The sequence below is a fragment of the Octopus sinensis genome, linkage group LG3 (genome assembly GCF_006345805.1).
Source record: "Octopus sinensis linkage group LG3, ASM634580v1, whole genome shotgun sequence".
In the NCBI taxonomy this organism is placed as follows: Eukaryota; Metazoa; Mollusca; class Cephalopoda; order Octopoda; family Octopodidae; genus Octopus; species Octopus sinensis.
This window is the reverse complement of record NC_042999.1, coordinates 157071808-157096994: the sequence shown is the minus strand read 5'-3', so window position 1 is coordinate 157096994 and position 25187 is coordinate 157071808. Positions and strand designations below refer to the sequence as shown.

The 25187-nt window shown below is 37.1% G+C and overlaps 1 protein-coding gene across 1 annotated transcript in view; it reads right to left on the bottom strand.

Annotated features, from left to right (window-relative positions):
- Positions 1-7433: 7433 nt before the first annotated feature.
- Positions 7434-25187, bottom strand: part of LOC115209349 — a 61874-nt gene continuing 44120 nt past the window's right edge. Inside the window, exons 4-5 of the mRNA XM_029777718.2 lie at positions 10358-10468; positions 7434-8082 (exon numbers count right to left, since the gene is read on the bottom strand). Coding sequence (XP_029633578.1) covers positions 7758-8082; positions 10358-10468 — 436 coding nt within the window. The 3' untranslated portion in view covers positions 7434-7757. The remainder of the gene's footprint in view (positions 8083-10357; positions 10469-25187) is intronic.

Here is a 25187-nt window from a genome sequence, read left to right as displayed (position 1 = left end):
ACTGCTTCAGGCTCAACTATAAACCTGTCAGTGAGTGACTGGTACTTTGACAATACTCTTTTACTCTTTTACATGTTTTAGTCATTTGACTGCGGCCATGCTGGAGCACCGCCTTTAGTCGAGCAACTCGACCCCGGGACTTATTCTTTGTAAGCCCAGTACTTATTCTATCGGTCTCTTTTGCCGAACCGCTAAGTGACGGGGACGTAAACACACTAGCATCGGTTGTCAAGCAATGCTAGGGGTACAAACACAGACACACATACACATACATACATATATATATATATACATATATACGACAAGCTTCTTCCAGTTTCCATCTACCAAATCCACTCAGAAGGCATTGGTCGGCCCGAGGCTATAGTAGAAGACACTTGCCCAAGATGCCACATATATGTACATATATACGACAGGCTTCTTTCAGTTTCCGTCTACCAAATCCACTCACAAGGCATTGGTCGGTCCGGGGCTATAGCAGAAGACACTTGCCCAAGATGCCACATACATATACATATATACGACAAGCTTCTTCCAGTTTCCATCTACCAAATCCACTCACAAGGCATTGGTCGGCCCGAGGCTATAGTAGAAGACACTTGCCCAAGATGCCACATATATGTACATATATACGACAGGCTTCTTTCAGTTTCCGTCTACCAAATCCACTCACAAGGCATTGGTCGGTCCGGGGCTATAGCAGAAGACACTTGCCCAAGATGCCACATACATATACATATATACGACAAGCTTCTTCCAGTTTCCATCTACCAAATCCACTCACAAGGCATTGGTCGGCCCGAGGCTATAGTAGAAGACACTTGCCCAAGATGCCACATATATGTACATATATACGACAGGCTTCTTTCAGTTTCCGTCTACCAAATCCACTCACAAGGCATTGGTCGGCCCGGGGCTATAGCAGAAGACACTTGCCCAAGATGCCACATACATATACATATATACGACAAGCTTCTTCCAGTTTCCATCTACCAAATCCACTCACAAGGCATTGGTCGGCCCGAGGCTATAGTAGAAGACACTTGCCCAAGATGCCACATATATGTACATATATACGACAGGCTTCTTTCAGTTTCCGTCTACTAAATCCACTCACAAGGCATTAGTCGGCCCGGGGCTATAGCAGAAGACACTTGCCCAAGATGCCACGCAGTGGGACTGAACCCGGAACCATGTGGTTGGTTAGCAAAAAAAAAAAAATGGTTAACACACTTAATCACTATTCTTTTGAATGGATTATTCTTCATCAAACTGAGAAAAAAAGAAAAAAAAATTAATCTCAAACCACATTACATAGAAATCCTGAGATACTTCAACAAAAACTATGTCATTGTATAAAGTAACATTAAATTTAGATCTTTCTAAATAAGAATAATTCCTGTTGAAACTATTAGTACGATCACCACTTATTTAGATACTGCTCTATCTGTTTGACTTTTAAGATACCAGTTATCATTTTACACTATGTCTCTTGTTTCAGTTTGGTTTACAACCTCATTTTCAATGATTATATGTAAGTTATTTCAACAATGACTAGCCTTTAGTCAAATTACTGTCTTTGTTTATTAACATTGAATGGAATATGCAGTGATACTGGAGCTATATATATATATATATATATATATACAAAAAGCAATAAAGATTCAAGTTAATTTAAATGAATTTACTTGAATATGGTACCTAACTTAGATGCACCAAAAAAAACTATACTGTTTTAACAATACAGTAATGTGGGGTGATTATAAGCGAGAAAGAAGCAACAAGAATGGATAGGTTTTTAGTACAATCGTTTCATACAAGGACAGGCTTTATTAAAAGTTGTAAAAATTACAGCATATAAACGTGTCCCGTACTCATCAGCTAAAATACATGTGAGTTCTCTAGACATCCTAGTGGTTGAGGCTATACTCATGAAGTAATGAAGATAATTAAGTAACATAAACATAAACAGATATCCAAAGTTCATTAAAGTTCTTTAAAGATGATGTACAGTCTTATCACAGAATTTTAAAAAAGTTTTAATAGCAACCCAGAGAAGGTGACCTAATCCATAGTGCACATATGAATTTCCAGAGATATGATGAGGGATTACATACTCACAGAAGACAAATTTATCCATTGTTAATCACAACGAGGTGGGTCTCAATTCCTGCTTATTAGCATTACAGAGAGGGTGAATTAATCCTTTGTATAGATGCACAGTTTCCAATGGTGTAGATGTAAATTTCCAGAGAAATGAAGAGGAATTTCATATTCACAGGCGATAAATTTATCAATGGTTGAACACAATACCTTAGATATCAGCACCAACTATAGAAATGATAATCAAAATAATAGGAACCTAAGACATCTACCCAAGAATAATCCAAAGCCTGAAGTTGTTCCTCCTGTGTGTAAGTGTAGAGGAAAATCAAAATGCCCGGCACCTGGTCTATGTGGGGAAAATAATGTAATCTATAAATGTACCATATCCACGGAGAATAACAAATATCTTTACCTTGGATGTACAATTAATTTTCTAGCCAGAGTTAGAAATCACATCTCGTCTTTTAAATTACGTCATAAAGCTGGTACCACCACACTTTCAAACAAAATCTGGGAACTCAAAAATAATAATAAAAATTATAACCTTAATTGGGAAATAGTTAGGAGAGCAATTCCGTATAAAAATAGTAGGGTTGGTTGCCAACTATGCTCCATGGAGACGTATGAAATTCTAAAGCATAGAAAACATAGAAACTTATTGAATAACCATATCGAACTAGGTCAAGTTTGTGTCCATGCTAAATTGAAGACTTTAAAACATTTTAAATGATTAGAATATTCGTAACTAGATAGATAGATATAACTTGATTTCTACTAGTATAGCACTGCTTTAAGTAGATAACTAAGAGTTCTCACACTACAGTTATCTTTTTCCTTATATCTGCATCAGTTTTTTGAGAACAGGGAAATGAATAGTACTTATATGCTGCTTAATTGAGGCCTTATTTAATTTCAAACTCATAATTTTTAAATTCTTAATTTTAAATCTTAATTGTAATTTTTAATTTTAATTCCTAACTTAATCTAATTTAAGTAGCATAACTCTAATAAAATAAAATGAGTTACTATAGCCCCATAATTCTATTTCAAAATTAAATAAATAAGGCTACCCCCTCGGTGATAATATGATTATCTTCATTATGATAGACAATCCCCTAACACCTTGTAAATGATCTTCTAAGATTTGACCTGTAGTCCGTCAATGTATGAATAATAACGGCAACTCCTTAAGACAATAAAATGAATAAATTAAATAAGTAAATCTTAATGACTTTTTGATAGGATTATACTTAGATTTTCCTAATGTATTTTCTTTTGATTTTAGCATCTGACCCCTAAACCCCTGACTGTGTTATCTCTTTAGATTCTCTTTAAATTCATAGCTGATTTCAACAGCAATAAATTAGCTGTTTTACTGGTCAAAGAATAATATCCTCCTCTAGTTCCTAGATGCCTGTAAATTAAAACCAGACTTGCGGTCTACTGATTCTTCTGTCTAACTAGAACCCTCTTTTTTTCTTTTCCTTTTTCTTTTTTCTTTTTCCCTTCTTTCCCTATTTCTTTCTCTTTTCTCTTTTTTCTTTTTCTTCTTCTTATTCTCTTTTTCTTTTTCTCTTCTCTTTTAGTCCCCTTCCCCCCCTTTTTTGCTCCCTCCTCCTTTATTTTCTCTCTTTTCTTCTATTCCCTTCCATTTTCTATTCTTTGCCTCTCTAGAAAGCCCTTCAGCCTTTAAAAGTTAAATAGCTACAGCCTCTTGTAAATAGCAGTAATATGATTAATGTGGCAAATACCTAATCATATAACAAGAATTGATACCTACCTCATTGTGTTCAACCATTGATAAATTTATCGCCTGTGAATATGAAATTCCTCTTCATTTCTCTGGAAATTTACATCTACACCATTGGAAACTGTGCATCTATACAAAGGATTAATTCACCCTCTCTGTAATGCTAATAAGCAGGAATTGAGACCCACCTCGTTGTGATTAACAATGGATAAATTTGTCTTCTGTGAGTATGTAATCCCTCATCATATCTCTGGAAATTCATATGTGCACTATGGATTAGGTCACCTTCTCTGGGTTGCTATTAAAACTTTTTTAAAATTCTGTGATAAGACTGTACATCATCTTTAAAGAACTTTAATGAACTTTGGATATCTGTTTATGTTTATGTTACTTAATTATCTTCATTACTTCATGAGTATAGCCTCAACCACTAGGATGTCTAGAGAACTCACATGTATTTTAGCTGATGAGTACGGGACATGTTTATATGCTGTAATTTTTACAACTTTTAATAAAGCCTGTCCTTGTATGAAACGATTGTACTAAAAACCTATCCATTCTTGTTGCTTCTTTCTCGCGTATATATATATATATATATATATATATATATATATACATACATATATATATATATATATATATATATATATATATATATATATCGCGGGCATGGCTGTGTGGTTAGGGACCTTGCTTCCTAGCTACATGGTTTCGGGTTCAGCCCCACTGCGTGGCACTTTGGGTAGGTGTCTTCCACTATAGCCCCGAGCCGACCGGAGCTTTGTGATTGAATTCGGTAGGTGGAAGTTACTGCCGTGTGTGTACGTGTGTGTATAGCTGCTCAGTGCCTCTCCGAAAGAGAGAGAGGGATATATATATATATATATATATATATATATATACACACACACAGGACATTTTTCAGTAGGCAAGGAAGATAAATCAATATTGTCCTTGACAAAGAGTTTCAGTGAATCATTTATATACACACTGGCAACGCTATTTATCTTAAATCAGAGTTTACTATCTTTTATCCTCTACTTGTTTCTATCACTAGACTGTGGCCATGCTGAAGCAGCACCTTGAAAAATTTTAGTCAAATATATTGACCCCTGTACATATTTTCTTTTTCAACTAGGCACTTATTCTATTGGTTCCTTTTGCTGAACTACTAAGTTATGAGGACTTAAACACATTGACACCAGTTGTCAAGCAGTGATGGAGGACAAAAACACACACATATACCAGAGTTAGCACATAAATGTGAAACAAGGTGGAATACTGTATCATTCTTCTGACAGTTTTGGTTGAGAACCAAAAGTGTCTGATGAACGGGAACATGAAACTCTGAGTAACAGTTCTTGTGGTGTCTTTGCAGCTTTATTAATAAAGTGTATATACATACATAAATTTATATATATATATACTCTTTTACTCTTTTATTTGTTTCAGTCATTTGACTGTGGCCATGCTGGAGCACCGCCTTTAGTTGAGCAAATTGACCCCGGGACTTATTCTTTGTAAGCCCAGTACTTATTCTATCGGTCTCTTTTGCCGAACCGCTAAGTGACGGGGATGTAAACACACCAGCATCGGTTGTCAAGCAATGCTAGGGGGACAAACACAGACACACAAACACATACACACACACATATATATATATATATACATATATACGACAGGCTTCTTTCAGTTTCCATCTACCAAATCCACTCACAAGGCATTGGTCGACCTGGGGCTATAGCAGAAGACACTTGCCCAAGATGCCACGTAGTGGGACTGAACCCGGAACCATGTGGTTGGTTAGCAAGCTACTTACCACACAGCCACTCCTGCGCCTATATATATACATCAAGTTGTTTTCAATTTCTATCTACCAAATCCACCCATGAGGCTTTGGTTGTCCTGAGGCTAAAGTAGAAGACACTTGCCCTAGGTGCCATGCAGTGGGACTGAACCCAGACCCTTGTAGCTGGAAAGTACGCTTTTTATCACACAGCCATGCTTGTGCCTATGCTTCTAATGTTTTTGGTTTCATATTTTGAATCTATAAATCTCTTTCATTGGCAAATGTTTGTTGACGTTAGGCTTTATCGTTTGTTCAGATCTTAACTAAAAAGTTCTAGACATGATGTCTTTTAAAGAAAGTAGACACTTCCACTTGTTTAACCCTTTCATTACTGTATTTCTGTTGAGATGCTCCGTGTTTCTCTCAATTACTTTAAATATGATAAAGAATTTAGTAAAATAACTTGGTTACCATTCAGCTAGTGTTAGGAATATAAATTGTGACTAAGGTTTGGTGGAAGATTTTAATTCAGAACTTATGAAAACAAATCATTTGTACTCAGATCCAGAGCTGGTTTCAGCCAGGTTGGTTACGAAAGGGTTAAAGGCACCTATACTTCTTCTGCTGATTAGATATTTAGTTTCTATTTCCTGTTCCTGGACAGCAAGAGTGTAGGTTTTTAAGTGAGGTGTGATGTATCTGATTTTAATTCAGAACTTATGAAAACAAGACATTTATACTACAGAGCCAGAACCGGTTTCAGCTGGGTTGGTCATGAAAGGGTTAAACTATACCAGATTCATTCATTGTCACCTGCAATGCTACTATATTTGTTTTGCTTTTCATTTTCCATTTTCTTGTCATAACATATTTCTTTTTGTGCAGTAACCTTATATGTAGAGTTTATGCTGGGTTTGCGAAATTTAAATTTTCTGTGTTAAAGTTGTTTCTATAACAGAAAGGCTTACCAAATTATAGGATTACTAAAGAATTTCAAAACTAGTATTTTGGTAGTACCATATAGGTTTTCTAAAAATTCTTGTTTTGAGTAAGTTATAGATAGATATACATGCACACACACATGAATGTGTGTGTGTGTTAAAACCACTCTTGTATCAACACATACTGATACACACATAGCACATACACATGACTGTACATCTGAATATACACATGGAGGAAGATTAAAATAATACAAAAAAATGGAAGATAAGATATGATCATTTGAAGGGTGCTCGCATTTTTACTTTTGTCATGTATAGAGTCTTTATATATACATGTATATTATGTGTTTGTAGTGCAGAGTTAAATGAATGAAGAAGATCAAATGTTTGCTATGATGTACATAAGCATACATATTTATATATACATATATATACATACATATATATATATACATACATATATATATATATATATATATATATATATATATATATATATATATATATAAATATATATATATATATATACATACATACATATATATATATACATATACATACATACATACATACATATATATATATACATATACATACATACTACATATATATATATATACATATACATACATATATATTATATATATATACATACATGTGTGTGTGTGTGCATGTGTATATGTATGTATGTATGTATGTGTATATATATATGTATATAGATATATATGTGTATAAATATATATGTATATATATATGTATATAGATATATATGTGTATAAATATATATATATATATATGTGTGTGTGTGTGTGTGTGTGTGTATGTATGTATTTGTATACATGTGTGTGCATGTATACACACACACACACATACATGCATACACACACATACATGCATATACACATATACATGAATACATATACACACACACACACATATGTTCCTAGAACCAAGTGACAATCCTTCTTTCCAGTTAAGTGTCATGTCAAGCAATTAAGTGAACTGATTATGATGCGTATGGGTTTTCCTGTAGTTTGGCCATACGAGGGATGAATTGCAAGTTTATTCATCAAGTAGTCCTATGAATTAGATTTCATTACAAATTCTTTCTGATAATGTTCCATTATTAGATCACCTCCAATTAGGATGTTATTGTTTGAGGATCAGGTCAAACGGCCACACTACGCGGCCTTCGAACTATTCTCCGCCTGGATTGATGTCTGCTACGGGATCCATTCCTTGATCGATCTCTACCATTATGCTGTGTGTTGTGACGTCTACGTGGCTGGTAATTTTTGGGTAATCTAGCATATTCGATTTGTCCTTCATCTGCAGAAATACTAATCCTCAGACCAGTTTTGTCAATTCCGTCAAGTATTCCTGTACAAGTTGTTTTGTTACCCACTGGGTAATGACTTGGGCAACACACATGGCAGGAGCGTCTCAACTGAACTTTTGAGCACATCCTCATTTCAGAGCCATTTGGTTCCAGTCTATTTGAAAAAAGGAAAACAGATAAATAAATCATAAAGAAAACGATTGCAAAACGCTTTAAATATCTTACATATATATTCACATTTACATGCAAAGAAGCCTGCATTCTCTTTCTCTCTTTCTCTTTTACTTGTTTCAGTCATTTGAGTGCAGCCATGCTGGAGCACCGCCTTTAATCGAGCAACTCGATCCTGGTACTTATTCTTTTGTAAGCCCAGTACTTATTCTATCAGTCTCTTTTGCCGAACCGCTAAGTAACGGGGACATAAACACACCAGCATCGGTTGTCAAGCAATGATAGGGGGACAAACACAGACACACAAACACACACACGCATATATATATATACATATATACGATGGGCTTCTTTCAGTTTCCGTCTACCAAATCCACTCACAAAGCTTTGGTCGGCCCGAGGCTATAGTAGAAGACACTTGCCCAAGGTGCCACGCAGTGGGACTGAACCTGGAACCATGTGGTTAGTAAGCAAGCTACTTACCACACAGCCACTCCTGCGCCTATCCTGTATATGGATAAGTCTATCACATGATGAACATTTGATTAATTAATGAAGCAATAATGGACATAATATGTAGAAGTTAATTTGAGCATTGTGCTTTAATTGAAAGTCTTGTATTCTTCATTTAGCTCTAAAGAATGTGTGACAGGAAGAGTCCTGGAGTTTGCTGTCAGCAGGTGTCAAATCTTTTTGCTTCTGAGTTATTTTTTTCAACAATACTAATGGAGGAGATGTTCTCCTGGGGCTACAAGCTACAGTAACACCCACCCTTAGTGGTTAGCCATATTGAGATGGCAAATATACCTCACATTGTCGTGCAGTTACTATTTATACCTCGATCAGAGATTTATTATTGCTTGTATACACTTTTTCAAGATCAGTGATGAAAAGTCACTGGAAAAAGGATATATGTATATGCATTGGGACCCCTCCATCGAAAACCGGTGATAGTCGTGCGCTGATGACGGGTCAATATCCAGAAACTGCAGTCCGTGCATATCACTTAGGTTGACGAGGGAAGGATGACCTCCCTTTGCAAATACCGAAAGGGCACAGAAAGTGTACCTATAGCCAGCTGGAGGAGATGTTCTCCTGGGGCTACAAGCTACAGTAACTCCCACCCTTAGGGGTTAGCCATATTGAGATGGCAAATATACCTCACATTAAATTAGTATTTCCTGAGAGAAATACTGAAGATATATCCTACCACAGGAAATCCTTTGATGGTGATGGTGGTGATGGTGATGAAGGTGCCGATGAGGGTGATGGTGATGAAGGTGATGGTGGTGATGGTGATGGTTGAGTGAGTTGGAGAGAGAGACAGAGAGAGAGTGAGTGGTGATGGATATGACACTCAATGGTTTTACTTGCTGACTGCAGAAAAACTTACACACTAATTGGCTAAATTGTGTAGGGGACAGGTGGTCCCTGATTGTTGACACCTGTAGATATGACATACAAAGAAGTGATGAATTAGGGCAGTGGAAGCTATGTTCCATTATAACAGCGAGATATATATTACTGACATATCACTTGATATCTCAAGGTCATGCTGTGTTTCAACTCTGAACCAATTCTACAAACATTCAAATTACTATTTCCCACATATGCATAGAGCCACCATTTCAAAGAATAAACAAATTAGAATATAAACTGCTTAAAGCCATAACTTAGTAAGATGAATAATTAAGATTTGTAAAAGTCAATTTTTGTTTCAAGATAGTTTTTTAAATTTATAATCGTAAATTCCCCATAATAACTAGTAAAATAGGATCTTTTCGGTTTGAACGGCAGTTTTTTCTAGCGGTGTCATATGAAATTGTCACCCATAATTATGACCCTGGTATCGATCTATTGCATTTCAATCTGTTTTAGGGTTAGGGTTAGTGGGAAGGGTATCTTTGTTTTCTTCACAAATGTAAATAAACCCAATCTGTTTCTTAAATGAGGAACATATTCATACGGCACAGAATGTTTTTACCCCAATAGACATCATTGATTGGTTGAAATTGCAGAAATTGAAGAAAAAAAACAACAAATAGCTTACAAACTATAGAATTTTCTCAATAAAGCCAAGAGAAAAAGATGTTTTATAAACACATTCTACCAGTATACGAAGTTTAAAAGTGTTTAGTTATGTGGAAATTATTTTAAAAAACTGCCGTTCAAACCGAAAAGATCCGTAAAATATACTATAATGAAAATGTTTACAATTAAAAGACCAGCCAAAGAAGTACAATAAAATATTTCCTTACGTTTGCTGTTTTCCGGTACGAACACATACTCCATTGTTTTCTTCAATGCAGACTTCAACATCAACTTTCTTATATTTTGGCTGAAGACATTTCACTGTTCTCTCTGTTTGTCTAACAAACAAAATAAAATGACAAGAATAATTCTACAGGGATTTTCATTGTACATTTATCAGCTATCTTTTTCTATAACTTGAACTGATATGTATGTGCATACATACATAACATACATACATTTCATTCATTCATTCATTCATTCATACATACATACATACATACATTTCATACATACATGCATTTCATACATACATACATACATACATTCACACATACATACATACATACATACATACATTTCATACATACATACATACATACATTTCATACATACATACATACATTTCATACATACATACATACACATACATACATACATACATACATACATACATACATTTCATACATACATACATACATTTCATACATACATACATACATTTCATACATACATACACATACATACATACATACATACATACATACATACATACATACATACATACATACATACATACAGACAGACAGACAGACAGACATACATAACATACATACATACATACATACATTTCATACATATATACATATACATACATACATGCATACATACATACATACATACATACATACATACATACATACATACAGACAGACATACATACATAACATACAGACATACATACATACATACATACAGACATACATACATACATACAGACAGACATACAGACAGACATACATACATAACATACAGACATACAGACAGACATACAGACAGACATACATACATAACATACATACATATATACATACATACATACATACAAACATACATACATACATATATGCATACATACATACATGCATACATACATACATACATACATTCATACATACATATATACATAGATACATACATACATACATTTCATACATACATACATACACATACATACATACATTTCATACATACATACATACATACATACATACATACATACACATACATACATACATTTCATACAAACATACATACATACATACATACATACATTTCATACATACATACATACATACATACATACGTGCTGGTGGCACGTAAAAAGCACCAATCCGATCATGGCTGTTGCCAGCCTAGTCTGGCACATGAAAAGCACCCACTACACTCATGGTGTGGTTGGCATTAGGAAGGGCATCCAGCTGTAGAAACATTGCCAGATCAGACTGGAGCCTGGTGCAGCCTCCTGGCTTCCCAGATCCCCGGTCAAACTGTCCAACCCATGCTAGCATGGAAAATGGACGTTAAACGATGATGATGATGACGATTATACATATATATGAACACATACATACTTGCATACAAGACAGGTGAACATAATTTTGAGCAATGCCATCATCGCTTGATTGTTCTCTTAAACATGAGCAGCAAGGATGTAAATTTTGAATTCTGCTACTGGGCCATGAAACGTTTTGGCCACAACTGCTTTGGTGTCAGTGATTTGATGTTGATTTATCTATCATTAGACATTTCACTATTTCTCTCATTCTCTCTCCCTCTCTGTTTATGTATGTGTATGAGCAAATTTCTCGATGTGTATGAGATGAGAGAAAGTGTGTATGTCAATTAAGCTCAATTAATAAATTGCTATATCACTCTCTTTCCCTCTCTCTCACTCATTCTGTTTGGATGTATATACTTCTGTGCATGTGTGCATGTATCCGTGTGTATGTTTGCTTCAGTATTAAAATGTACTGTTGCCGAAACAGGCTGACCTGTCCGATCAGCTGTGTCCAAATATCCCATTTCACTACTAGGGACTTGTTCTCTTTTGGACAGATGTGGAAATAATGAGTGACTCTGGAAGATTTACCACCTATGCAGACACATGCTTTTATTCCATCATGGAAATTCTCAGGCATAGGAGTGGCTCTGTGGTAAGTAGCTTGCTTACCAACCACATGGCTTCAGTCCCACTGTGTGGCATTTTGGGTAAGTTAAGTTACGTTAAGTTAAGTTAAGCTAATTTTTTGGCTCAAAAAGCAAAAAGCAAGGCCATGTAGGGGGACATGGAGTTATGTACAAGGAGGGTGTTCATGCAAAGAGTTCAGGCCATTTCTGGTCAAGAGAGACTTTGAACCAAGCGGTTGTCGGCATCTTCACTATCTCGTCCGGCAGCTTATTCCACGGATCTGCAACCCGGACGGAGAAAGCCCCTCTCCTTCGACTGAGATGAAATCGTCGCAGATAGAGCTTTTTGGAGTGACCCCGCAGCCTACGCTCTGGTGCAGGAGTGAAGAACAGCTCTTTCGAGAGGTTACACTTTCCACTTATGATGTTGTGAGCGAGAATGAGATCACCACGGCGGCGTCATTTTTCGAGAGAATAAAGGTCGAGCGTCTTCAGCCTTTCTTCATGTCTTCTACTGTAACCTCAATTGTAGATTTGCAAGAAATTTCCCAAGAAAGTTCTCATCGATGCTGATTTTGAAAAAAAATGTCCATATATTGTATTTGTATGTGGTGTAAGTTTGATAGGAATGTTCCATCACTAATTTATGTGATGAATATCAAAAATGTTTAATTCCAAGACAATATTTCCTTGTTAAAAGGTAGAAACGATGCAAAATGAATGAAATACATAAGAAAAAAGAACAACAGTTTTACTTCATATTTCTTCAATATTTCAGGGTTAGTACCACTTCCTCAGGATATGTGGCAAAATAGGAAACGATATAGAGCTGTTATGTTTGCATATGGTAAAGAGTAGTGACATATGCAAACTGGTGTTGATCTAGTAACCGGTCTGTCTTATGTATTTCTCATTTTTTGATGAAGATAAAAACTTATTAATTAGATAGCCTCCTTGATTCTACAATTGCATGTTTCATTCCTTGGCTTTTCTATCTAAGATTGCATTTTGTACATAGTAGGCTTTGACTCTGGTGTAAAGGGCCAGCTTGTAGTGTACAAACGGATTCCCAGTTGTCGCTTTCTTATTGAAGTTGGTGTAAATGGAAACCTACTCCATAATCCCGAGTTGGAAATTGAGCAAAGAGAGAGAGAGAGAGGTGGGGGAGACATCCAGATTTGTCAGGTTTATCATGTGTACTAGCACAGTGGACAAAGTAGGATAGTGTCTTGTGGAGCCAAACAGTGTCACAAGATGTCCTTCCACAAGAACCAAATGGTTTCACAAGATGTCCTTCCACAAGAACCAAATGGCTTCACAAGATGTCCTTCCACAAGAACCAAATAGTTTTACAAGATGTCCTTCCACAAGAACCAAATAGTTTCACAAGATGTCTTTCCACAAGAACCAAATGGTTTCACAAGATGTCCTTCCACAAGAACCAAATGGTTTCACAAGATGTCTTTCCACAAGAACCAAATGGTTTCACAAGATGTCCTACCACAAGAACCAAATGGTTTCACAAGATGTCCTTCCACAAGAACCAAATGGTTTCACAAGATGTTCTTCCACAAGAAACAAATGGTTTCACAAGATGTCCTTCCACAAGAACCAAATGGTTTCACAAGATGTCCTTCTAGACATTTCTTACTCATCATCTTTCACCAAATAAAAGTACATCAATAATGCTAATATAAATAAACATCATAAGAAAATCCATACACCCAGGGATGACATATGCCTCTGAAAATGACCTCATTCTGACACCTCAACTACTGCCACAGTCTATTAAGCAATACATGTGCCATACTTAACCCTTTCTTTACTGTATTTATTTTGAGATGCTCTGTGTTTCTTTCAATTATTTTAAATATAACAAAGAATTTAGTAAAATAATTTAGTTATCATTCAGCTAGTGTAAAGAACATAAATTGCGATTAAAGTTTGGTGGAAGATTTTAATTCAAAACTTATGAAAACAAGATATTTGTACTCAGAGCCAGAGCCGGTTTCAGTGGGTTGGTAATGAAAGGGTTAATATATATACACCATTAACAGGCAAGATACTGCAGTTTTTGGGTGTGATGAAATCTGATACAGATATGCTGTACTTAAAAACACAATGTGAGATAGAATATCATCCCAGTAATGACAGCTATCGAAAATGATGTAGATGCATTTCAATCTTCTTGGGATTTTTCGATGACATGTACTCATAGTCAGCCACTCATCTAGATGAGATCTGTCACCTCTGGTGTGGTATACAGTGTATAATGTATTCACTAAGCTGCTGTCAGGGCAATGTTTTTTTGTCTCTTTCCTGAAATATATAGTGTTTTTAAGCACAGCACATATTAGGCATTTATAACAAACAAAAAACTGCAGTAACTTGCTTGTCAATGATGTATATACATTAAATATGTTACACACACACACACACACACACACACACACATATATATATATATATATTTATACATATATATATATAGGTACTGTAAATTTAGAGTGAATACTTGATAAGTGTAAGCACCTGTATATGCCAGATAGTGGCAGAGGTGAAAGAATATATCAAATATAAATTAAAAACAGAACACAAAGGATATTGTGGTACACATGTTTCAAGCTTCATAAACAATCCGTTATTACATCAGTGTATTATTGATATAAAAAATGGTTTAAAGCTCTCTTCAACCGCAAACATTCTTTGTCCAAAGATTACATCACAATATAAAAACTACATGGAGTATTACCCATTATAATAGGTTTATCATATCTTCTTGAAAAAGCATAATTGTATAATTGTATAAATGTATAAAGAGTCAATGGATTTCAAAAATCTGCCCATACTATACCACCATTCAGCATATATATATACATACATATATACATATATACATATATATATATATATATATATATATATATATATATATATATATATAACTATTTATGTGCCCATCTGGTATATTCAACTGATGAAGCCAGAGCTTATTTGAAGCAAAGCTAGAAATCCTGGATCTTGAATTATCCAGTAATATCTTTTTGCTAGTCTATTTTGTCCCTCTGTCTTATCTCAAGGTGCGATAGGAACATTTAAGGTGGTTCATAGAGTCAGGGATTTGACTGCTATTTCAGCATGGTGGTGTCTCTCAGACACCCTTATTTTTAGTTGTAAAAAATTATTACCTTTGTATGGTATTTTTTCCCATGCTGGCCACTTGATAATATCGATATTTAAATATCAAAATTATCCTTATTTATAAATATATATATATATATATATATATACATATATATATGTATGTATGTATGTATGTATGTATGTATGTATGTATGTCTGTCTGTATGTATGTATGTATGTATGTATGTATGCGTGCGTACATGTGTGTGTATGTGTGTATATAGATACAGGGTTGAAGCAAAGTTCTCCTACTTCAAACTTTAAATTAATAGTTCAAACAAATTACATTCAAAAAGTATTTATTCATCAAAATATAACTATCATATTTTATTGTCCATTGCCATCATTATGCCAGACCCTCAATTCCAAACTTACAACCATTCGATTGGTTCAGATGAAGAATCTTCCTGCATCCAGTTCCAACCTCATCCACATTGTTGAACCTCCAACTGTGCAGGAAATGAGATATGGCTTGGAAAAGCTGGTAGTTCTGATGCTGCAAGGGCTGAAATGTAGGTAGGGTGAGACAGCAAGTTCCTCAAGTTTATGCTTGATTACATTGGTAATGTGTGCTGGAGCGTTGTGATGCTGTAGGAAAGTGTACCTTTCATTGGCCAATGCCAGGTAGTTGGCTTTACAATCCTCATATACTTGCTGCAGTTGTTGAGCAAAAGTCCTCTAGACATCAAGACACCACGCAGTCCAAGAAATTCTCTAATGCATATGTGTTTCTGAAGTGCCTATCTCACTTCTAACAACTCCATATATCCTGCCTTGATCAATAGCAGCCCGTATTCCAGTAGCTACCTTGGAATTACTGTGTTTCTTCATTTGGTAATCTGAACCTGAATGAGCCAAGTTTTTTTATAGAAGCTTGTGAAATTCCAAGTCATATGGATCCAAAGCAAACTGTTTTAAATGTATGTATGTCATTATTCAGTTTTATTTCAAAATTTCTTGCCAAAAGAGAAAGAGCTGGTTTCTAACCTAGATCCAAGGCTCCTTCACTGGAATTTCAACATCAACAACAGGATATTTTTGTATGTATCATATGTATGTATATGTGTAGATTTGTATGGTTTGTTTTATTTATGTCTTCTCATGCATATACCTGCATATCTAGACATGTTCATATATACTTAAATGATAAACTTCTGGAAAGTTTTACCGATCCAATGATGGCTTGGATTAGTAGTCTTTGAATCAACTTTCTCCTTTCAGGTTTTGAGAAACCAAATTTTTTCAAGATTGATATTTAGGCAGTGTATTACATATCCCAGTGCCTCATATGTGTGTGTGTGAGTGTGTATAGAAGAATGAATTCAGAAAGCATTTGTGGAAAGATTTGCAAGAACCTGTGATGCCTGAAGATCCACCAGGCCAAATCAAATGTTTAGAGATGATGCCTGTACCACAGCGACCCAGGGTCACTGTCAACTGATATTTCCCAGAACCTTCAGGTGTCACATGCCCCTAATCCAAAGAGAGTAACAGAGCATTTTCAGGTAAAATGGCCTGAAGCTAACAAGGTGTGGTACCAGTTTTATATGGATGTTAATCGCATCTTGGAAGCGATAACCAAGGGAGATGCCGATCATTGACTTCAGACAATGACTACTATAACCAGTCTAGCAGCTTAGAGGCTTGGACTGGAAGAGAATAAAAAATATGAAGTCTCCCTATATCATGAGTAACAGAGCTAACAAAATTTACCAACTCATGAAGGAGCTTAAGACCTTGAGATGACAGTTCAAAGAGGTGATGAAGGGGTAAGGGAGAGCTCTAGTGAACATGTAGAGTATATTGTGCAGGAAGCTTGTAACACTGAGGAGGGCTAAAGGGTCATAGGAGACAGCAGAAGGAGAAAGTCAAGAAGTGAATTACCATTCTAGCTAACACATGTAAGTTTACAAAATAACTGCTAGAGAAGAAACATAGTAGTCAATTCACCTGGTCCAAAGGTTAGTTCAGCATTCACCTCAGAGCCACCTTCAGTTCTGATTCCAGGGACCAAGACCTAAGACACTGCAGGCCCTTGATTAACCCATATGCACCAACCATGGAATTTGATAGGAAGGAGTTCAGTTGCAATGTGGTCCAAAAGAACATGCTTTCAGGGCTGAGTGGAGTATCTTACAAGGTAAGTAATTCCCAAAGGTACTTCACAGGTTCTGGAAGGTCCTGAGAGTGATCTGGAAAAGAGGCAAGGTTGACTCAACTGTGGAGGTATGCAGAAGTGTCTGGATTCCATAGAAAGAGCAATGGTTTATCAGTCAGTCAGGAATAATTTTGTTGTTCAGTGTTGAGGGGAAGATATTCTACAATATTGTTGCTAGTCACTTGAGAAACTATCTTCTGAGGAATCACTACATTGATACCTCAGTTCAGAAAAGATATATTGCAACAGTATGAGAGTGTCTGGAGCACTTAAGTATGATCATCCAGTAGATAAGAGAAACCAGAGGAGAACAGAGGAGACCAAGCAGTGCTATGGTTGGATCTTGTGAACTCTCATGGGTCCAAATCCTTGAAGCGGGTTATGGTTTCTCGACAGACACCATATCCCAAACAGGTTCAGAGGTCTCACTCTGGACTATTACTACAGCTTCTGTCTGAGTCTCAGCATCAGAGTAGCACAGGCTCAAGAAAGGCATTATCATTGCAGGTACCATTTCAGTGATCCTTTTTGCTTTTGCAATGATCATGTTGGTAAAATTGGTGGAAGTGCAGTGCAGAAGACTCCTCACCATGCTTGGTGTTTGACAGCCCCCTATCAGGGTCTTTATGGATGACCTAACTGTGGCAATGACATCAGTGTTGAGAAGCATGAGAATCCTAAACAACCTTGAAGGATTGATACCTTGGGCTCACTTAAGTTTTGAGCCAGCTAAGGTCAGATATCATTTGCTGAAGAAAAGAAGGTAGAGTTAGAATTATTTTTGGCTTCTTAGTTGGTTGCATACAGATACCATGCATCCATGAAGAATCAGTGAAAGCCTGAGAAAGGTGTTTTGTAGCAGCCCGAAAGGCACATCATCCACCTATGAAACCAACAAAGAATTTGAAGCCGGTTAGTAAAATCTTCCTGGCAAGTATAAGACTTAGATTTACCAACATGGCATCCTTCTGTGGATTCTTTAGCTGCTCTTCATTTATGAGGTCCTAATATCCATAGTGGAGTGTTTTGAGAGATGAGTCAGTGGGTCTCTATGGAAATGGCTGGGACTCATTTGGTGCTTGAGCAATATCACCCTATATGGAATGAATAATGAGCTAAAGTTTCACATCAGCAACCCATTCTGGGAAGGTGTTGTAGTACCATGACTCTTGCAATGCTAAAGTCTCCCAGGCTGATATTGAGGCCAAAACAAGATGAAAGTGGAGTGCTAAGATACAGAGTACTCTTGGGGCTTTATGTACCTCATAGAAGGGTTGACCTGCATAGCACCACAATACCTCATAATGACATGGTGCAAGGAAAGGACAGTAGGCTATGGATCCAGGATGAGGTGTGAGCTTCGACTGAGGAGGAGTGACCTAGCAAGCATGTTGGAACGAGGTGCCAGGGAGCCTGGGTCAGATAAAACCAAGTGGTGGTACACAAAGTCTCATAGTCTAACCTTTATAGAGTGGAGTCTCACTAGATAAAAGTCCAAATTCCGGCAGTTTATGATATCCTACCATGCCCATCCAAGTTGTTTTGCTGAAGAAAGTTGCAATCATTAGTTTGCCCTTGGTGCCTGAGGAAAGGAACTCTGGAGCACATCCGTAGTAGCCGTTCAAAAGCTCTGAGAGAGGGATGCTATTGCTGGAAGCATGATCAGGTTTTGAAGTTCTTAGCAGACATCATCTGATGTGAGATCAGCCCTTGCAAGCAATTCTACCTTACAAAGAAGTTTATTGCCTTTGTCAGGGCTGGTGTGAAGAATGTGCCATCTGTTAGGTCTACACGTTTTTTGCCTTCATGCAACAGCAGAAGACGGAGCTGAAAGTTGAACTGAAAGAAGCAGAAATTCCCCAAAGCTATCATTTCAATATCACAAAGTTCAGGTATAATGCTGATCTCAGAAATATCCAAGCAGGTGATTCTGTTAAAACTCTCCGTTCCCTGGGATGTCTGCATCAAGGAAGCAAACGAGAGAAGGAAATATGCTGAGCTGGTGGAGCTGTGCCAAAGCCATATGTGACAGGCAAGGTGTGATCCCATTGAGGACGAATGCAGAGGCTTGCAGGTTACTCCCTCTAAGTAGGCAGAAGGCCATCAGGTTGGCTGTGGAAACTACAGAGGTTGCCTCAAAGTGGCTTTGGATCAGGGGATATGAACCCTGAAAGGGACACTGCTAACTAGACATGAATTAGAACTTGATCAACCTTGGTAGGTCATCTGGTTGAGGATGTCTAAATGGTCAAAAGACCTAAAATATCTGCTGACTCCAGGAAACATCACTGATGGTGTGTCCAAATGTGTCACACGATGATGTATTTTTTCTTTTAACTTGTTTCACTCATTTGACAGTGGCCATACTGGAGCACCACCCTTAGTCGAGCAAATCGACCTAGGATTTATTCTATCGGTCTCTTTTGCCGAACCATTAAGTTACGGGGATGTAAACACACCAGCATCAGTTGTCAAGTGATGTTGGGGGGACAAACACAGACACACAAATGTATGCACACACACACACATATATATAACGGGCTTCTTTCAGTTTCCATCTACCAAATCCACTCACAAGGCTTTGGTCGGCCCGAAGCTATAGTAGAAGACACTTGCCCAAGGTGCCACGCAATGGGACTGAACCCAGAACCATGTGGTTCTTAAGCAAGCTACTTACCACACAGAAATTTACAGAAATTTATTTACAATTGCTCAACTGTTTTCGCAATTTTCCTGATTTTCAAAAGAGAAATATGCAGCTGTGTCACATTCTACATTTTCAGAATGTGTTTAACACAGATTATTTGTTTGGCATTTTTTTCATATTTGATGCACACTGCTAGCTGTTTGAGTCAATGTTTGGTTTCTTTATGCTTCTTTGGTTTGGTGATTTTAGAAAAGTCTTACATCAGAGCTGAGCAACCTTGATGGATTGGCAACCTTATGATCTGCTGCTGATGGCAAATGCACATGGATGGACGCGCATGCATGCACACACACACACACACACACACACATACACACACACACACCCTACTATACAAGCCTGACACTCTCATATGCTTACACACACAGTGCTCAGTTCCACTGACCACTCCTACCGTATGCACACAATCTCCTTAAAACAGATTTTTCTCAAACAACATCCACTTAAACATCCAACTAATACCATAGTCACACACCCATACACATACACATAAACACACACACACACACACTAGCATACACATACATGTACACAAGCGCATTCACACTCACACATACACACACACAAATGCACACACACCCACAGCTTAATGTTCTCCAATATCAATCTTTTGCATTAAAATAACAATCATGCTCTCTACTTCCTGTTAGTCAGAGGTCAAACAAGTAAACTGAATCCTTCATGCTTTTTTTCCTTCTCTTCTTCCCCTTCCCATTTTCTTCTGAACTTTCCTTTTGTATCCAAAAAAGGAAACTGCCAGAAACAAAACACCCATCATTCTTTCCATTCCTGTTTTGAGTGTCAAACACTGACTGTGAACATCTCTTGCACTTTCATCATTAGATTTTGTTTTTTGTGTTTGCATTTTACTCTGTGTGTGTGTGTGTGCATATGCACGCCTATATATATATATCACATTTTTTTCTTTCCTTGTTTTTACCCCTCTGCAAGGGAATTTTATTTAATTCCCTCGCAGGAAGGACCGGTCCGACGAGCGTGTTCTGACCTTCGAAACACGCATGGAGTCGAACCGGGGACAGCTGATGAAGGGGAATGTTCCTTGTGTTGTTTGTCCTGTGTTCTGTTTTTTCGTTGTTAAAAAAAGTCCGTTCCCTTGTTTTTATGTTTTCGTTTCTCGTTGAGTTCTACGTCTATTTGTGGTGTCCTGTACTCACATATATATATTTATATATGCATGTATATATACATGTAGATGTAGGTACGTACATATATGTATGTATGTATGCATATATTTTATTTATTACATTATTGTATGACAGAGCGCCCTCGCGTTGTTTCGTTTCATTTCTTTCCTTTCTCCCAGTATGTTATATATATATATATATATATATATATATATATATATATATATATATATTAGAAGAAATAAGGTACTTAGAAATCTGGATGATTTTTATATTTACAGATATTTATTAATATGTCATATGTTTTTATAAATCATATATATCATATACTAGCGCTTGCATCCACTCTAGTGGAGTCGTCAGATTGAACTTTTTCAGAAATTTTGTCTCTTTTTAGGGGTGGAGAGAGATATAAGTTAGTACAAAAGGGTGAGGAATGGGGAGAAAGTGAGAGAGAGTACGTATGTGTGTGTGTGTGTGTGTACCTTATTTTTTCTACTATATAATACCTGTACATCATCTCCAAACCTTCTAATATATACATATATATATATATCATCATCATCACTCACCATCATTGTCATTTAGTGTCTGTTCTCCATGCTGACATGGGTTAAGTTGTTTGAGAGGAACTGGTAAGCCGGAGAGCTATACCATGCTCCAATCTGTTTGGGCTTGGTTCCTACAGCTTGTTGCCCTTCCTAATGCAACCCCCTTTACAGTGTATGTTGGGTATCTTTTACATGATACTGGTACTAGTAAGGTTGCCTAATAACATGCAAGAGAAAGAAAGAAAGGCAAAAAGCCTCTTCAACTGACTGGGAATGTATTTAAGAGAGGGAGAGGTGGCTTTATGCCAAGTATTGAAAAACTAAAGAATGACTGAGAAGCAAGCGCAGGTGTCTTGCTATGGAGGAGGTACATGACTACCTTCAATTATGTAAGGGTGGATTACAGTAGGTGGAAAGAAGGTAAAGATGGTGGTGATGAGATAAGAATGTGGACAGTGGATCAAGGAGAAAGGAGAGGGTGGATAATTTTATAAGAGTGTGAGAGGAAAGTGGCAGATGGTTAGATGGTGGTGAGTGAACAAGTGTTGATGTGTGGTTGATAGAAAATATTAGGGATCTTTTCGGTTTGAACGGCAGTCTTTTCTAGCGGTGTCATATGAAATTGCCACCCATAATTATGACCCTAGTATCGATCTATTGCATTTCAATCTGTTTTAGGGTTAGGGGTGGGGGGAAGGGTATAAATAAAAATAAGAATAAAAAATAAAAAGGGGGTAGGTTTTTGATCAAAAGGGATTGTAAAAAGAGAGAAAAAAAACGATCAATAGGGATTGTGTATCACAGAAATGTCATGATGTGAAGTGTATAGGGGGAAGCAGATAAGGTTTATCCGTGCAAAGAAAAGACTATGGGGGTGGGGAAGACCACGGTAACCTCGATAATGTCACATGTTAACACATTTATTTGCAAGTAAGTAACTCTCTGTTTTAAATTTTTCCGGGTTCATAGGATTATGCTCAAGGTGGCTTTGTCATTCATACATGCCATCCTTGCTACATTCGCCCATCCTTTTTTTGAAACATTAAAGTTGTAGATAGATGAGAACCTAAGTAGGTGATGTGTAGGGTGTGAGAGTGGGGAAGGTAGAGGTGTACAGTGCCAGAGTGTTGATAGTTATAGCAGATATGAGGGGTGTTAAAGAAGGTATGGCAGACCTAAGATGTAGTTCAGAGGAGAGGGAGAGATATCTAAAAGCACAGAAAGGGGTAAGTGAGAGTGAGGATCAATGAAAAATAGTGTGGAGAGGTGGGGAAGGATGATATTGAGAATGAGGGATGGAGGTTAATAGGAAGTGACCCCATGGGGAAGAAGGAGGTAGCTGATAGTGCAAAAGGGAGAAAAAATAATTACCACTTCTGTATTCATCTGCTTCATCTTCATAGTGTGAAGGTGCATGGCTCAGTGGTTAGAGCGTCGAGCTTACGATCGTGAGGTTGTGAGCTCGAATCCCGGACCGGGCTGCGTTTTGTGTTCTTGAGCAAAGCACTTTATTTCACGTTGCTCCAGTTCACTCAGCTGTAGAAATGAGTTGCGACGTCACTGGTGCCAAGCTGTATCGACCTTTGTCTTTCCCTTGAATAACACTAGTGGCGTGGAGAGGGGAGGCTGGTATGCATGGGCGACTGCTGGTCTTCCATAAACAACCTTGCCTGGACTTGTGTCTAGGAGGGTAACTTTCTAGGTGCAATCCCATGGTCATTCATGACCGAAGGGGGTCTTTACCTATTCATCTGCTGAATAGTGAACATAGAAAAACAATAGGAGGGATAGGTGATGGGGAAGATTGGGTACAGGGACAGGGCCCAGCGTGTATAGCAGTGGTTTTCAAACAGGGTTCCGCCAGTACAGTCTAGGGGTTCCGAAAGAAGTTACAAAACTGCTAAAATCGGCAGTAATTTTTAATTTTCCTGTGCAGATATGTGTGCATAAGACTATTAAATTATCGCACAGTGGTTCCTCGAGCCAGTGGAATTTTCCTTGGGGTTCCGCTCCAGCAAAAAGTTTGAAAAGCACTGGTGTATAGGTATAATCTTGTTTTCAGAACCTCACTTTTGTCTTCTGGAACAAAGTGAATTGTCAATCATCTCAGTCTTTTGTCATCTCCTCTGTGAGGCTAAACCACTTGAAATCAACCTTCACTACTTCATTTCATGTCTTCATGAATCTCACCCTTTCATAATTGCCATCCACTTTAAGCACTGACGTCATCCATTCACATTACGTGACCAAACCAGTGCAGTCTCCTCTTATGCCTAATTTTTTTCTCAGTACATTTACACTTTGTTGTTCATGTGAACTGAGGTTGCTAGTTTGCTCCAGCAGTCTTTGCATGTCTACATTCAGGAGCCCATTGTTTTTCATACACTAGCCTGCCTCATATAATTTACTTTTCTCTCTGAGAGACCAAAGTTAATTATTCTCTGAACCATCACCATCCTATTTTTATTCTAGCAAATATACTTTCAACAGTTCCCTTCGGATCTTTTCGGTTTGAACGGCAGTTTTTTCTAGCGGTGTCATATGAAATTGTCACCCATAATTATGACCCTAGAATTGATCTACTGCATTTCAATCTGTTTTAGGGATAGGGTTAGTTAGGGTTAGGGTTAGGGGTGGGGGGAAGGGTATCTTTTTTTCTTCACAAATGTAAATAAACCCAATCTGTTTCTTAAACGAGGGACATATTCATACGGCACAGAATGTTTTTTACCGCAATGGACGTCATTGATTTGTTGAAATTGCAGAAATTGAAGAAAAAAAAAACAACAAATATCTTACAAACTATAGAATTTTCTCAATAAAGCCAAGAGAAAAAGATGTTTTATAAACACATTCTACCAGTATATGAAGTTAACAATTTTTTAGTTACCTAGAAATTATGTTAAAAACTGCCGTTCAAACCAAAAAGATCCTTCCCTTCCACTGCTTATTAGGTGGCCTGGGTTGCAGAAGTTATCTCCTATCTCTAGGGAACCTCCTGAACATTTGAAAAAATCTCTTTCCTGTTTGTCCTCAGTGTTTACTGCTCCTTCCCAATAACTACTTTCTCTTTTAAGCTTTTTGTAATTCTAGTGTGTTCATAACTTGCACAGTGTACACAAT